The following is a 16371-nucleotide window of genomic DNA, read 5'->3' on the forward strand; positions in this document are numbered from 1 at the left end:
AGGTATATTTATATTTAATAATTAAGGGCCATCTTTTTTTTTAATGTAATTTAAAATTTTCTTTAAAAACATAATATATTTTATTAATATAGTAACGGGTGTGTATTAATAATCTTAATTACTAAGTTTTTTTTTAAAAAAAAGCTTTTAATATTTCAGTTGATATAATTTATTGATTATCAAAATCTTTAATTTAATAAATTGCCCAAATGAAATGAGGTTAAACTCAAAAGATTTTTTTTATGCAATATGTATTCAAATTTTAAAAATTTGTATTATTTTTTTTTAATATTTTTAATGTAGAAAAATACTGCTAGCACCCTTAAGCGGTTGGGGTAAACTGTTTCAAGCTTCCACAGTAGAACATTGGAGCGCAGCTGTAATTAATAGCTACATTTGAATCAGCTATTAAATGTGCGCAGAATCAATAGAAAGGGCACAAAATCAATTTTCGAAGTAATAAATTCACCTGGGGATTATTTGCATTATAATCAACTACTTCTGATACTAAATTTAATAAAATTGAGTGACAGGAGAAAACTATTTGATCTGATTAATTTATAATAAAATTTTAATAATATTTTAGACTGTCCCTTATTATTCTTCTTCTTATTATTATTATTATAGGCCTCGCGGCTGTTTTTAAAAGGCATTAGCCTCCTGCGATGTCGATTCCCAGCTATCGGCCCATCTCTTTGGTGGTCTGCCCGGGAGTCGTCTACCATGGGGTTGGCCGTACTGTGCGATGTGGGGGAGTCTGGATGGTTCCATTCTCCTCACATGCGCATACCATTGTCTCCTTCGTTGCCTTCCCCACCTAACGACATCTTCCATCTCGCATATTTCCCTGATCCTGGAATTTCTGATTCTATCCCGAAGACTCTTGCCTGTTATGCTTCTCAGAATCTTCATTTCTGACACTCTAAGCGCGTTTTTTGTGACAGCGGTGTCTGCTCTACTTTCGATTCCATACATCATGATGGGTCCCTTATTATTGCAAATAATAAATATTTACGCCCCTTTTTTTACTAGAAACAGGAGAAACCATCATATATTTTAGTGTAATAACAGCCGGACAGTGTCTGAATTCAATACTCCTATGCACCGAATGCAAAACCTCGGGAATGATTTCCCGGACTATACCGTTATCTGGAATATGTCACTTCCTAAGTATAAAGCGATAATAATTACCATATTTCAGGCTAATGCATAATTCCTTGTTTTATATATGTTTATCCTTGTTTAGATAAGTACTTTTCAAATATCTTGTTAAAAAAATTATATACCTCTCAAATCATGGTCTATCACTTCATTCTTCCCAAGAAAGAACCATAACACATCATACTTCTATCTCCAAGCCGCCAGACTATGGAATGAATTACTCTCCTTGTAAAAAATGCACATTCTCTAATAATTTTCAAGAAACGTCTGAGACATTACTATTATCATCAGAAACCTAACTGTCCGTCAAACCTCCTCCCTTAGTTTTTCCCTCTACCTCCATCCCTAAACTTCTTTTCAATTATCATCAATTTGTAATTTATGTTTTTTTTTAATGTTCAAGTACTACCTACCCTCTGATTGCAAACAGCTATTTTTATGGTATCAAACGTTTTGATCAATATCACTAGTCTGTTTTGGGTTGGTTGGAAGAAATTGCTTTTTAGCAACAAGCCCGCCAATGTACTTATTTCTTTTCTGTACATGAAGTTTAAATAAATAAATAAATATTATGTACAAATTGGCTACTGGCGTTAACAACTTAAGCTGCATGGAAATCCGAACTAATTGAGACTGTGGCCTGTTCGGATTTGGAAAAGTTCGAATTTGCCGAGAAATTTGTAATACAGTACCTGTGTGTGTTACTTTTGTGTTTTTTCTTGTTCATTCGGCTCTAATGTTAATGAAGTACCATATGACTTTATTTATTGTAATGTATGTGTACATCATTTGCAACTTTTTACATTTCAATTTATTACATATTACAGTACTTGAGTAGCAATACAGGTACAGTACTGTATACACTCAGACCTCGCTTTGCGTCGTTTCACTTTGCATTTTTTCAAAGTTGCGTCGTTACTGAACTAAGACTCATTTTCGCTATCTTTGATGTTTATATGATTTCCAATGGAAAATAACAATTCGCTTTACGTTGTTTCAATTTGCGTCGCGATATTTTGGAACATATCTACGACGCAAAGTGAGGTCTTAGTGTACTAAAGTTTTCAAATCTTTTTATTTCTCAAAATAATATATCAGTATGATCCACAAAGTTAATGCTTTCAATATTCAAAATATTATTTGATGTGATTTTTCTCTCCGGCATTATCTGGAAGTGAAACTTCTTTAAGCACGGCAAAGCAAATTGGCCTGGATCAGACGAAAAAGTAAAACGCTTCCCCTTCTCCAATTTCAACGGACAGTTAAAATGAAAGAGTGAGAGAATCTAGTCGACTGAGTAAGGATACTAGTTATGAAACGGATAGTGATTTGGCCGGATATTCCAATCCTTAATATTAGTGGTCAATGCGAAACAATATCCAAAGTTTACAAAGTTTGCAAGAATTTACCTTTCAGCTCCATGCAGCACTGTTTATAGTGAGAGGTTGTTTTCTGAAGCCGGCTTTATCTATGAAAACAAGCGAAATTGCCTTTTGCCCACAAATGCAGAGCCTTTAGTTAACTTTGAATATTAACCTGTCCAGGAGTATGGTCATATATCGCTCACTCCTTTCAAGAACGTCATAAATCAAAAATTATCAATTTTCAGTTGTGCATGTTTTCGGAATGCCCAGAAAATGCACTATATCCCAGCAAAAGAGGCATATTTTTAACCTTATATTTACCCGCTACAGGGCAGAAAGTGTTGATTTTGCATTTTGAAGAAAAGGTATTGTTTAATTATTTTTTTTAAAACTAAATATTTTTCAAATGGAGTAAACCTTCAGGTTTTACCTAAAAAGATCTCTTGCACAGTAAAAAGTTCAGTAAGTGGCTTGATATTTATTTTTAATTCATTTTCTTATATTCTCAAACATTAAAAACGATCTCCTGAAAAATATTTTTTTTTGATATATGACGTTGTTGGAAGGAGTGAGCGACATATGCTATTATTGATGAAATATCATACCTATCTATGTAATATGGAGAGTAGCATTAATTGCATTAATTTAAACAAAATTAGATATTTTTTCACTATCCGGTATCCGGTCGGATAGTAAAAAAGGCCAGATAGTTACCGGATATCCATTTTATCTCTAAAGGATACCACTTTCTTTTCTTCTTCTTGGTTTGGCCTTGTGGCCTATGATGGATTAGCCTCCTACGAGGTTGATTCCTAGCTGTCGATCCATCTCTTTGGTGGTCTACCCGGAAGTCGTCTACCTTGGGGTTGGCCGTACTCTCTCAATCAACATTTTTATTGATTCTACTCATCAGATGGGAGAATTAACCTCCCGAAACCAAAGACAGTTATCAGGAATACAGAAATGGATTCCCTCCAAGTTGATCAAGTTCACCGTCACACAATTGTATCAGCCGGAAGAAATTTGTTACTACACTGAATGATAGTCTAGGAAGCTTAACCACAATAAATTTTACTATCCTTACTCCGGGATATCCTCTTGTGGTATTTTAAACCTAAATATTCATACATATTTAGGTCAGTTTTCAGGATACCTTTGAATAAAGGGAAATTATAGGTTGTTTTATAAATAATTTACCTGATATAAATTCAGACTAGATTTCACAGAAGAAATGTATTTAATTTCATTAATTGATTCGGCAGTCACTTTGTGGTGAAAACTATCCATTTTTAATTTGAGTTTTACTTAGTAAATACCACTATTTCTTAAAATCTTCTGTGACACGCGTTTTAATGCAGAATGCATCGAAACACGCGTCACAGTAGATTTTAAGAAATAGTGGTATTTACTTATGTAAAGTAGTACAAATTGTGTCGGTATATGAATATTTTTTTTATTAATCTGGCATTAACAATGTTTAAATATAAAAATAAAATACTTGTACAAAAACTATTTTTAAATTTATTAATGACTAGTTTTGAGAACTTCAGATTTTCTCAGTAACAGAAAATGCAAACTGTTTATATTTTCGCATGTTGATGAGAACATTTGTAGTAATCGAAACTAGTCGTGTTCACATTAATAGATTCAAAAGTGTTCTTATACAAGTGTTTTGGTTTTATACATAAATCATTGTTTTATATTACCGTGTAAAATTATTATTTAAAATAATGGTTGACTTGTTGCACCTAGGTATATGATAGCATAAAATATTAATTATTTCAATTATTTCTCCCCACATACTGTAATTAATGCCTAGCATATCTGACTACCATTCATGAGATATGAGTGCATTAACAATATCAACAACAAAATGCAAAGAACGCATGGCAATGTTTTTTTTTATATTTTATAATACCTGAAATAAAAATGAAAGTCAAAATTCGGTTGTTAAATTTATTTAATTTATAACATCATGGGATACAAATAAGGAATTTTGCTTCAGTAAAAACTGTTTTTTTTTTTCATATTATTTTGGCACATTTTTCCTTTTTTTTCTTCAGTCTTTTTTAAATGCTTTCTTTTTAAAAACCTACTGGACCCAGACAATTTTCTCTTTATAAAACTTCTTCACTTCACCTTAGAATTAATCAATAATAAGAAAGAAAAAAAGACATTGTAAAATTTCACTGGAAATTAATTGATTACATCCATCCCAATCAAACGATAAAAATTTGAAAATGTTTCACACCTCGAGGAACAACAACATACACTATCAAATGGTCCCATATGAAATACGTACATATAACCATACACAAAAGTATAATTTTAAAATACCGTAAAGTGGGTATACTTTGCACCATGGGTGATACTTTGCACCACCTTCTGTAAAGAAATTGTGGAGCTGGTCATCTCTGATACATGTCATTTTTCATTCTACTTTCTTTTGTTTCTGATAGATGGCACTTCAATCTACTTTTTGGTTTACAGAAGTAACAGTCGGTCGCTATTGCTTCAATGCGTTTTTCCTGTCCGAATGTAAAGAAAGTTTTCTGTCTGAAAATTGTGTCCGAAAAAATCCAGTGTAATCAGTATACTGAAACAAGTTACAACAAGTGAGTGGTCTCTAAATCGTAGGTAGGTAAGCCCTGCTTTTCTCAAATGCTGTATTTTTTAGTTACGTTGTCTAGTTTATGTAAAAATAATATTTTTTTAAGAACTGACTTGTATTGACCACATTTGGGGTAACATTGCACCAGGTGCAAAGTATCCACAAAAGGCCATAGTTAATTAATTTGATGAAAAGTCTTAAAACGGCTAATACAACTTGACATTTTTGCTAAATATCTATAGGTTTTGTGTACTTACTTAATTCCTGATGGTATATTTTTTTCAAAAATGTCAAGAACACACAAACAGCGGCCTTATGCCAGACGATACTGCGATTTTATACATGAAGAGAGTGGAGCAGTGTTTGGAGGCCATTCGAAATAGTACAATCAGTCAAAGAAAGGCTGAAGAAATTTTCAAAATCCCCAGAAAGACGATTAACTATAAGCTCAAAGGTCAGCACACAAAACCTGTGGGAAAACCTCCGATATGTGACAAGGGCGAAGAGCAATCTTTCGTAAACTGCATAGTAGACATGAATGAGTACGGTTTCCCAGTGAGTGTTTTTAACATTCGCTACATTCTTATAGCCTATTTGAATAGATTTGGCAGAAGAATACGAATATTAAAGAGCGACGTACCAGGCTCTGAATGGATAAGATCATTTTTGCAAAGACATAAAACCTTGACTGTTACTAAAACTAGTCAGTTGCTTAATCGGTTGCCATTAAAAGCGTATGACGATGACGTGCGCCAGAGTTTTCAACAGTTTTTGGAAGAAAACAGATTCAACCCAAAGAATTCAGTCTTAAAACGCAGGAAAACGATACCGATAGAACCAGGTAAGAGCATTGCTCACGATCCAAATGTCGAAATGAACGTTGACGAGACACAAATGCTACCTGAACCAACTACACCAATGATCCCATCTTCCGCATCGAAACTTCCAGCATATTTAGCATTAACTGATAATAGTTCACACGGAAGCTTTGAGGAAGAGGGAGAAGAACAAAAACGATGACTGAAACCAGTAATCGTATTTGTTCTTCCGTTTCATTAGGACCAGTAAAAAAGAAAGTGGGAGAATATGTTGTATTTCATTATGAAGGAGAAAAATTTCCGGGACAGATTTTGACAATAAAGAAAGACAGAGCTGTTAAATCCATGCAGGAGAGTCTCAAATCGTGGAAGTGGCCGATGAAGGATGACTTTCTTCAATATTCTTGGAAGGATGTAGTGGGTTCCATAAAAGAACCGAAAATGCAATCCAAAAGGGGTTTCTTTACCGTCCTGGAACTTGACCATATTAAGACCTAATTTAATTTTAATTCCTATTACCTATGTAGTACGATATGTTTTAATATCCACCTTTTATTTTATATAATTTTAAACCTTCAGTATTGGAAAAAAGATCATTTTTGTTAGATTTTTCAATATATTTTTTTTTAATTTCTATCAACTGTCTTATTTTTTCATAATTATACAATATTAGAATCTGCATTTAGCGAACTGTGAGCCAAAACCCTTCATAAGGTGCAACGAAACTTGTAGGATAGCCTTTACTTTGCATCAATTTGGATTCTAGTACGAAAAGTGTAGAGAAAATATCATGGTGCAAAGTTGTACTTTACCCCGGGATACTTTGCACCAAAATATAAATATTAAAAAAAAATACAGGCAAAATAGATAAAAATTTAAAAATGTATCAGACATGTTACAGGTATATGTGTTATTACATTGCAATAGTTGAAACCTCAGAAAAAGTAAAAAACCTGATCTGAATACACAATTTTTTGAAAAAATGCAGTATTTTGGTGCAATGTATACCCACTTTACGGTATTACAAAATATATTTTTTATCTTTTATTCAACCCAGTTACTATTTCGGCGGGTTGCTGGACTTTATCATCGAAATCTGTACCAGAAAGTAGTTCAATCTAGACCAAAATAATCCCAAATGCTTTGTGATTTCCACATAGAATTTCTTAATTCACAATAAATCCCGGTATTTTTGTTTTTTTTTTTTAATATACAAAACCGCAGTTTATTGATTAAGAATGTGTAACAGTAAAGATAATTACTGTCAATATATAATTATTATTAACGATCCAAAAATCAAATTGCCAAATTAAAAAAATATATATATATTTATCTGATAGAATTAGAATAAACCGGAATGGCGAAGGAGATGTCATTTGTTGCTGCAGGCCAATCCACAAGATTGAGACCACAGATAAAGATTTATCTGAAATAAAATTGCATCTTTTAATCCCTCCAATTTTATTCCAGATAATTAGGGATAATACTACTACTATACTACTACCGTCGCTTCTTTTGCAGTGAAAGGCAGACTAGCTAATCTAAAATAATATTTAAGCACCTAACAGTAATGCGTAGCTCTTTTTAACCCCTGGATACATATAGCATTGAATCTGATAATTAAAAAGAAATATTTAAAAAAAATACCAGTAATATTTGTACTTCCAAAAATACATCAGTAAAATTAGGTTTACATATAAAAAAGGAATTTGAACTATTTTCTTTAGGAATGTTTGAGTACAGACTGTTTTTTGGTTTTGATAAAATAAGAAAGGATCATTATTAATATGAAATAGCATCATGTTATGTTGAATTCTATCCTCTTTCAATCAGTTACTGCCATAAAATGCTAAAACAGTTCAAATCGTTAAAAAATTGTAACATAGGAACTATTTTGAACTTATTCATTTCAAATGTGATAAAATCGATAAAACGCCATTTTTTTACATTTGAGCATTCTAAATATCACAATTACTTTATTGATCAACAGTAAAAAAAAATAATACATGTTATCATTGTTAATACATAGGATTTAAGGTATTAGTAAAGTCAGATCTAAAATGGGTCGCTTAATGCAACAAAAGCCCAACCGGCAATTAAGAGATTTCTATTTTTTAAGGAATGACCCACAAACCCTTAGAGGCTTTTCTGTGGGTAGAATAGTAAAGACAGGAAAGGTAAATGTGAAAAATACATCACAAACGCCCAGTCCAATTCAAAATAAATCTTTCTTGAATTTAGTTTGCAATTGCAGGGAATCGAATCCACGACACCAGTTTCACAGTCGAGCATCTACCCAACTATGCCACGGCACCTGTCAGTATTTAATCTACGACTGCAAAAGAATATTACCATGGGTTCTACAGTCATACACTGAAAAAAGCTTAAGTATTGAAAATAGTAAACTAAATAGGAAAATTAGTATCCCGAGTATGTAGTAGGTAGTGAAATGTAATATATAGAATTGCAATCGATGCAATAGAAAAAAAATAAAAAAATATTTGCTTAATTTCTTCAATAAAGAGCCTTTGTCGCATTAAATGACTCGAGAGTATTAAAACTATTCGAATTCTATCGAACTTAAAAAAACACTTTTTGTAGCGAATATTTACAAAGCGCAGATAAAAAGAATAATGATTTACGAAGATCCTTCGACAAAAATTAAGAAAAATCCTATTTTACAACAGTAATTATCATAATTGTTTAAAAACTATCAAGGGAGTCTAAAGACCATAATGTACATTTTGTAAGGAATTTTGAAAAAAAAAATACGTCCATTGTGTAGTGGTTAGAGCATTTGAATAACATGTCTGAGGTTCAGAAATTGATTTCCAACGGCAATAATATTTTTTTTTACTGCAATTAAAATAACCCGGACACCCCAAGTGTAAGGCTGATCTACCTTAGTGTAATTTACGAGCAAGATAACCGTGCTTTAATTTAGCGCAGTATCCAATGCGTCATTAGATGAGAATCGGATACTTTAGAAAAATCAGTAAACCTTTTTTCTTTATTTTGCAGTCAGCCTTTTGAAGGAATGAAAAAATGGGCTGGATGCATACAAGGCAGGAGTTTAAACCACCTGCAGCACGCTGTACTAAATGATGCCAAGAATCACGAGGTATGAGGTAGGAGACACTTTGCACCATCACACATCACAATCTACAATATGTAAGGCATTTGTGAGGGCAATGGACCCCCTTGTGTCTTTGAGAATAGACTCCCTAAAAACCAGGAATAAGTGTTTTGGTAGAACACTAAATAATAAAGATAGTTTAAAAGTAATAATAATTATTGAACCTTCTAGAACTGGAGATTAACTTCAGAAAAATATATTGTGACATGACTTCTACTCTAAGATTGCGTGTATCTTAACTTTAATATAGTTTACTAAATACTGTATCGGCCTCGAAAGAAATTAATTAATTTATACGGAATTTAAAAAATCTACTTTGAACATAATGAAAAAAAATTAAGAATTAGGAATGTCAAGTTTTTGTGTTAAGCAAAATAGAATCAAACTTCAATCAAAAGTTTGTCAATTAAAAATATCATGTAATTTTGCTTTCTTCAAATATCAAGTATTTGCATGTACTAAAATAAAGACATTATTTAATAAGGGGCATAGAAGAAAAAAAAAATTATCCACTGGAGATTTTAAATTAACAATATTATACACACTTCTTTTTTTAATTCAGTATTGAATTTTACAATCTTAAGTATTGAAAGAATTTACTTTCACAAAAATTCAATCAATTTATGTATACACTTCCATCAATGAATGTACATATATTAAAGTGGACACTTGGCTATTTATTTCTATGGCCCCCCATCTATGTATCAATGTTTAGGCGCATAAACGTACTAATTACTATTTTCCAAGAGAAATTCTTTAAAGTTTAATATGTATGACGAAGACAAAAATGTCATTATGTTTATTATTTGACTTATCTAAGTAATGACTATATTAAAAAGAAAAAATATATGATCCTTGTAAAAAAAAAATCAAAACATAAACAAAAAAAAAAAACAAAATATTATCTCTGTAATTAGTAGGTTGGTAGGTACATTGAGCATCAATGTGTAAAACGTACCAAAATTTTAACCTAACATTTTAATAATAAAAAAAAGGTAGTAGGTATATATTGGAAGCATGGATTTGTTGTGTACGTATATAAATCGCATACGAATCTGGGCCGCTTTAAAAACACTGATAATTTCTTAGAATTTAAAAAAATAAAATTCTACATAAAATGTGACACGATTTCAACACTGGTACAATATACTTATTTACAAATAATATTTTCTATTCCGAATCGCCAACAATTTATAAAAACTATATATGTAAAATAACTGGACATAGAATAATGTACATGTAATAGTTTCTGCACTAAATGTAACGGTCACTCGTTTGCTACGGCTTCAAACGCCGCTAGCAGATTCCTACGGCACTTATTATTGTCACTGTAAATTATGGTCCAAATGATGTATTCACCGACATACATCGGGTCCTCGGTATAGGCCACTTGCAGCTTGCACTGTCTCTCCCATTTCAACAGCTCCGCCCCGCGTTTGATCCTGCTCTTTGTAAATTCTATAACGCAGCGAGCTTCCATGTAGCTGTGCGGGAGTTGGGAGAAGAATTCGTCATTTTTTTCCTTCGCTCGCTTTCTTTGACTGTTCAAACCGCTTGTCGATGGCAAACAATCGCCTTGGCCTTCTTCCAGAACCGTGATTGATTCGTCACCTTTTCCTCCACTGGTTTTTTTCTCACTTTTGAAAAGCGATCTGGCTCCTGATCGCACCCTCGCGGCGCTCGATAAATCCGGTTCCACTTCCATGTTTTGACCCGGACTTTTGTCAAATCTAGATCTCTTGACGCAGGCGACCGGACTGTCGGGGCTGGAGGAGGAAGCTCGAGATCTCTTGACGGAGAGACTCCTCAGCGACACGCGGTTGAGGCAGGCGTTGAGGATTCCCGATGGAGTATCGCTGTTCAGCGGTGTTGCCAACACTTCGTCGTCTTCCACGGGAGGGCAGCTGAAATGTGAACAAATATATTGGTTTGTTCAAAAATTACTTTCCGCATCTAAATATGCACATTTGAGTTATTTTGAAAACTATTGATTTGATAGATTTAAAAAAGTTCCAAGTAAAATAGTTCACAATTAAAAAATGCTTTTTTTATCACAGTATAATGACATGTTGAAAAGGGAAAAAGGAAAAAAATGGAAAATATATAGGTTATCGTAAGTAGAGCCATTTTATATTTCTAACTCGTTTCACCAAATGTTGTTTTTTCTTAAAACTGTATCATTCTCTCGATATGAAATTCATTAAAAAGTTTTTGGATGAAACACAATTCTAATAAACCATGAAGTAATATTGGTTTGTGATACTACACTTATTCTAACTTTTATCCGCACCCAATGGTGCATTGGGCACTGCATTGTATAAAAGCAGAGTTATCTTGATTGTTAAATACACGAAGACAAGATGATCAGCCTTGCGCTTCAGTCCAGGGTGATATTAAATCAATATTAGACTGAAAAATCACTAATATTTATTTTGACTCTCTTGGGAATCGAACCCCGGACCTCCAGCTAAGGTAGCCTAGAGCGCTAACTACTACACTTTGGAGGCGGACAAAATATAGTACGTATGCAAATGTAATATACAATTATATTATCTTCAATAATATTTTTATTAATGTACTTTTAATGTATTTTTATTAACTACTTTTATAATGTAATGTAATGTTTATTATTGTTAATGTCACTATTTTTGATTATGTACTTTTTTAAATGTAAAGCTGTACAATTCCCAAACAAATAAAATAATCAACAACTGACACTACGCATAGGAACAGGGATATTTTTCCACAAATCAGTATCAATAACTTGGCTGTGGCTTTCTGCCAATCCATAGACATGATGAATCCTATTTAAGTTTAATTATGTGCCGTGTTAATAATAATTTTTATTAGAAGCCATGGCATAGTTGTGTAGACGCTCTACAGCAAAATTGGCATCACGGGTTCGATTCCCGCCAATTACAAAGATAAATTCAAGAAAGGTTTATTTTCAATTGGTCTGGGTGTTTGTGAAGCATTTTTTACATTTACTTTTGCTATCCTTACTATCCTACTTTCAGACAAGCCTCTGAAAGTAGAGGCTTTGCGGTTATTCCTTTTTAAAAAATGTTCATTACAAAAATATATATATTTCCATAACTCACTTTTGCAATTGACTTTCTTCTCTCTCTCCCCTGACAGCGATGGGTCCGCAGACTTCGACAGAGGTGACCCGGTGGCTGGTGCAGTGCATGTCGTACTTGAGGAATCCGGAGATGGTCTTTTTCGTCTTGATGGTCCTCCCGAACCACTGGAGAGTGGCATTATCTGACAAGTACAGGCACAAGCTGCTGCGGTCGGAGTCCACGAGCTTCTTGTACCAATCGGCGAAGAGGTTCGCCTGACGCCTCGGCGACACGCGAAGGACATTGTTGTTGATTGCGTTCATTCGGGCGTCCTTGCTCTCATCCTTGGAAGACTTGGTCTTGTGGATTTGAGCCGAGCTTTTAGGAGAACGGGACGCCATATCTATCTGGAAAATAGTACTGAAATAATTATCGATTCTTTGTATTAAAAAAAAATGCAATTTAATTCTAAAAATATAACTTGATGCAATAACTTTGTGATTTTCCATTTTACAATTAAAATATAAATTTATTTTCAAATCACTCAAAATATTTTATTATAACTTAATTATAATGTCTACCGGTTTCGAAGCTAACCGCTTCTTTATCAAGACTGATTAACACTATCTACTTAACAAAATTCAAAAGATTTTATGGTTATGCAAAGTATCTTGGGTAGATCTCGAGTGGCTTTATTTTTTTTTATTATTGGCAGTCACAGTCAAAAGGGATCAGGGATGATGAGTGATTGGAAACATATTTTATAACAGATTTTTAGAAAAATCATTTACTTGTGTATTTATTACTTGTAAATTATTACTAATTGCCTTTTTAATTTCTAATATTTCTAAGTAATCTAATGTAAGTCCTCTATTGCATATGTGTAATATATTTAGACCTTTATTTTTATCAAAGGAGTGATTATTTTCTATTAGGTGATTGGCAAATTCAGAATAATTATTAATAAGTCTTGAAAATGAAGTAGACAGCTTCAAAACCGGTAGACATTATTATTAAGTTATAATAAATTTTAATAGTGATTTTAAAACAAAGTTATATTCTAAAAATGACTTAGATTGTTAATTTCCCAAAATCAATATTTGATAATTTATTTATAGATTTGGCGTTTAATTTTCAGAACTTAATTATCAAAGCCCACAATGGCCCCCATAAAATGTATGTAATAATTCACAAAGATTATATTTGTACACCGTTTTATATATGCAGTTTGTAAACAAATAAAAAATATCTTTAATCCCTTTACACCCCTCACAGTTAAAACCTGGAATACTGACAGTGTTCTGCTTTCATTCCAGTTTTTACTAATTTATTTAAGTATTCATGCAATAAATGTGTACACTGGCAGACTTATTGCTTTGAAGAAGTATTTTCTAAACCAAAAACACTGGTGAGTGACTGGCAATTTGTACCTTAAATGAAGGTTTGAAAGTTATGGGGATATAGTGCTTGTACATAAGTGTCAAATGTAAAAGAAAATTAAACAAAGTGAGGAATGATACAAGACTCTGGAGACTGACTGGAGCATTTTGTCGTAACATCGCTCGCGGCGAGCATCACCGAGCATCCGAAACTGCGGATGGAGTGCTCGGCTCGGTGTACTGACTGCCTGAATGCTCGCATCGTACCGTTACGACGAAGTGCTCCGGTCAGTCTCCTGACAGAATAAAATATAAATTTTCTTTCTTAAAAATTCCCATTATGTTCAATCATTCTATAAACCATAGACACTTACTGAGTACTTATTCATAATCTCATAAATTATCACTTAGTAAAGGAATCAACCGCCTCGTAATTCATGATACGAAAGTAAACTTCAGTTTAAAAACCTTACATATAAGTATAGTGCAATCAAGCAAGTGTTTTTGTCTAGAATTTTCACTCATGAATTACATGAAACTATAACTTTAAGCATAGAGTAAATCCGCCCACGAGTAGGCATAGGCTATGAAGCTTAGAAAGTTGAAACCCGAGTAGGGTCATGATAAGCGGTGTTGCATAAGCCGTAGCTAGATTTCAGAGTCACTTGGACGTTAGATAATTCAAATAAAAAATGATGCAATCAAACCAAGGGATAGCTATTCGCATAGTCCCTTTGGCTCACGAGTGTCTGGATGATATTTTTTTTTACTTGTTAAACTAACCATTATGCTACTTTCCGGAGGGATAGGCAGAGAGAATAGAACATCACACCAATACGTATGCAAACAATCTTCGCCTCTTCCACATTCATGCATTTCCTCATACATACTTGCTGATTGTTCTGACCTGACCACATGTGAGTGTTTGAAATACTTGGAGCATGCTCATCAATTTTCCATAAACTAAAGCAAGATGGATGTTTTTACAAACTGCCAAGACTAGCGGATGTGCCTCACGCCAAGAAATATGGAAAACATGAGAAAATGCTGAACTTGCCATTTACCTAAATTGTTTATATTTCATTAAAAACACATTCTTCGGTGTCTATTAGTTGTGACTTAACTATAGCTACACAGTAAATATATTTTCTCAGTTTATTCAGACTTCAAGGATAAAGTTGAGTTGGATTGGGGAAGAAGATAATACCAATGAGTATTAAATTAAAAACTTTGCATAATTTTGCACCTTTTTTAGTATTTCTGTAGAGAAAGTGATCAAAATACAAATCGCTACAAAAATATATTTAGACATCAAAGGAATTTTTAAATACAGAAGCTTCACTTGTTTTTTGTCATGGAAAAAATGGATTGGCAGTATGTAATGAATAAAAACACAATATTTTCCCTTATAAATTTACATTTATTGTATTAACAGTTTGTACTGAAAAATCACTCAAAACTTACCAGATTAATGTATTCTGATAAAGTATATTATTGTAAAACTCGACGGACTTCTGAAGGGTGCTTTTTTGTCATTGCAATTGAAATTTTCAGGTCAGCAATCATCTTGCGACTCTCGTTCACATATGCCGTCAATGTCATGTTAGACTGAAGTAGGTTTTTGTGCAATTCCATCAAATTAGTATTATTAATAGCGAGGGAGGCTAAAACGAAGAATAAATTATGATATTTCACTGATATAAAATACAAACTAAAACAAAAAATAATCTCCATGACTACAAAACAAAAACATACATATTCCTTGACCAGTGTCAGATGCTAATTCTTCTCTTGTAACTTTTGTCCGCTTTCCCGATAGGAAACTCATCGTGAAACGATCAAAACAATATTATTCTTGCGTTTCTTAAGGGTGCTACGATGAACTATTTTTTCATTTTTAAAATCTATCGTTTACAAATAAACCGTCACTCAAAATCACAGACGAACTTACAACTTTTACCGACTATGGCGTCACCTCGTGGCGTCTGTTGCCACGGAAGTTGAAGTTTAAGTAATGGGCAGAGAAATATTTTGCTAGAAATCGGTGCCTACCTACAGGTTCTATTTAGCTGAAATGAGGTACTTTCAAATTTATTAAAATATTATATTGTTTAATATTTATTTGAAATTCAAGAATTTTACTGAATAACAGTCAAACTTATGCAAAAAATGTTCAGTCTTTCTTAAAAAATATTCTTGTAAAAACAATTTATTACATTCACCAAAATAAAAAATATTGCACACTAAAAAGTATTTTATTTTACGGATAGTCCTTTCATATTTATTTACAAAATCCTATTGAAATAATACACTATATCATAGCTCAAATATAATACAATATCCAAAAATCTTCTCATGCATGTGAGTTATATCTTATTTTAACGTTGGTGTAATAAGTAATATTTTTTCCTTGAAAATCGGAATATTAGACGTTATATTGTATCACCATTTTACTCAATATAAACAGGTGATCTACCTTAATTTGTTTTTCAATTCTCATCAAAATGGAATCATCATTATTTGTTTTCAACGTTTAAAATAATTTTCGCAGTTTTCTCAACACATGAAATCTATTACAAAACCCATTCAGAAACTATACACATGTTCGTATTTTTCAAAAGAAAATATTCCCGACATGGGATTCCGAAACGTTTGATTTGTTCATGCAAAAAAGGTAACATATATTACCCACACTGAAGTGCTGTTTTTCGATTATTTTTTTTTTGTTTTTTTATTTATTTATAAATATGAAGAATCTAAGCAAGTCTTTACAATATTTTTAAATAATTAAAAATAACAATAAAAGATTTCGAATAGATGGGTCCAAATTTACAGGAATT

The 16371-nt window shown here is 32.6% G+C and overlaps 1 protein-coding gene across 2 annotated transcripts; it reads right to left on the reverse strand.

Annotated features, from left to right (window-relative positions):
* Nucleotides 1–8989: 8989 nt before the first annotated feature.
* On the reverse strand, nt 8990–15539 carry LOC148302418 (uncharacterized). 2 transcript variants are annotated; one of them, XM_088271673.1, is made up of 4 exons: nt 15287–15531; nt 14996–15195; nt 12192–12559; nt 8990–10994 (listed from the first exon to the last, which is right to left on the reverse strand). In XM_088271673.1, exons 3-4 carry the CDS (start codon nt 12551–12553, stop codon nt 10358–10360), a joined length of 999 nt encoding a protein of 332 aa, XP_088127799.1. In that variant the 5' UTR covers nt 12554–12559; nt 14996–15195; nt 15287–15531; the 3' UTR covers nt 8990–10357. The 2 variants fall into 2 exon arrangements, with proteins under 2 accessions (XP_088127799.1, XP_088127798.1); XM_088271672.1 differs by having other exon boundaries at nt 12192–15195; nt 15287–15539.
* Between the last annotated feature and the right edge of the window lie 832 nt (nt 15540–16371).

Source organism: Brachycentrus maculatus, unplaced genomic scaffold (assembly GCF_059751285.1).
Source record: "Brachycentrus maculatus isolate JH-2025_06_01 unplaced genomic scaffold, ASM5975128v1 h1tg000454l, whole genome shotgun sequence".
Taxonomy (NCBI): Eukaryota; Metazoa; Arthropoda; class Insecta; order Trichoptera; family Brachycentridae; genus Brachycentrus; species Brachycentrus maculatus.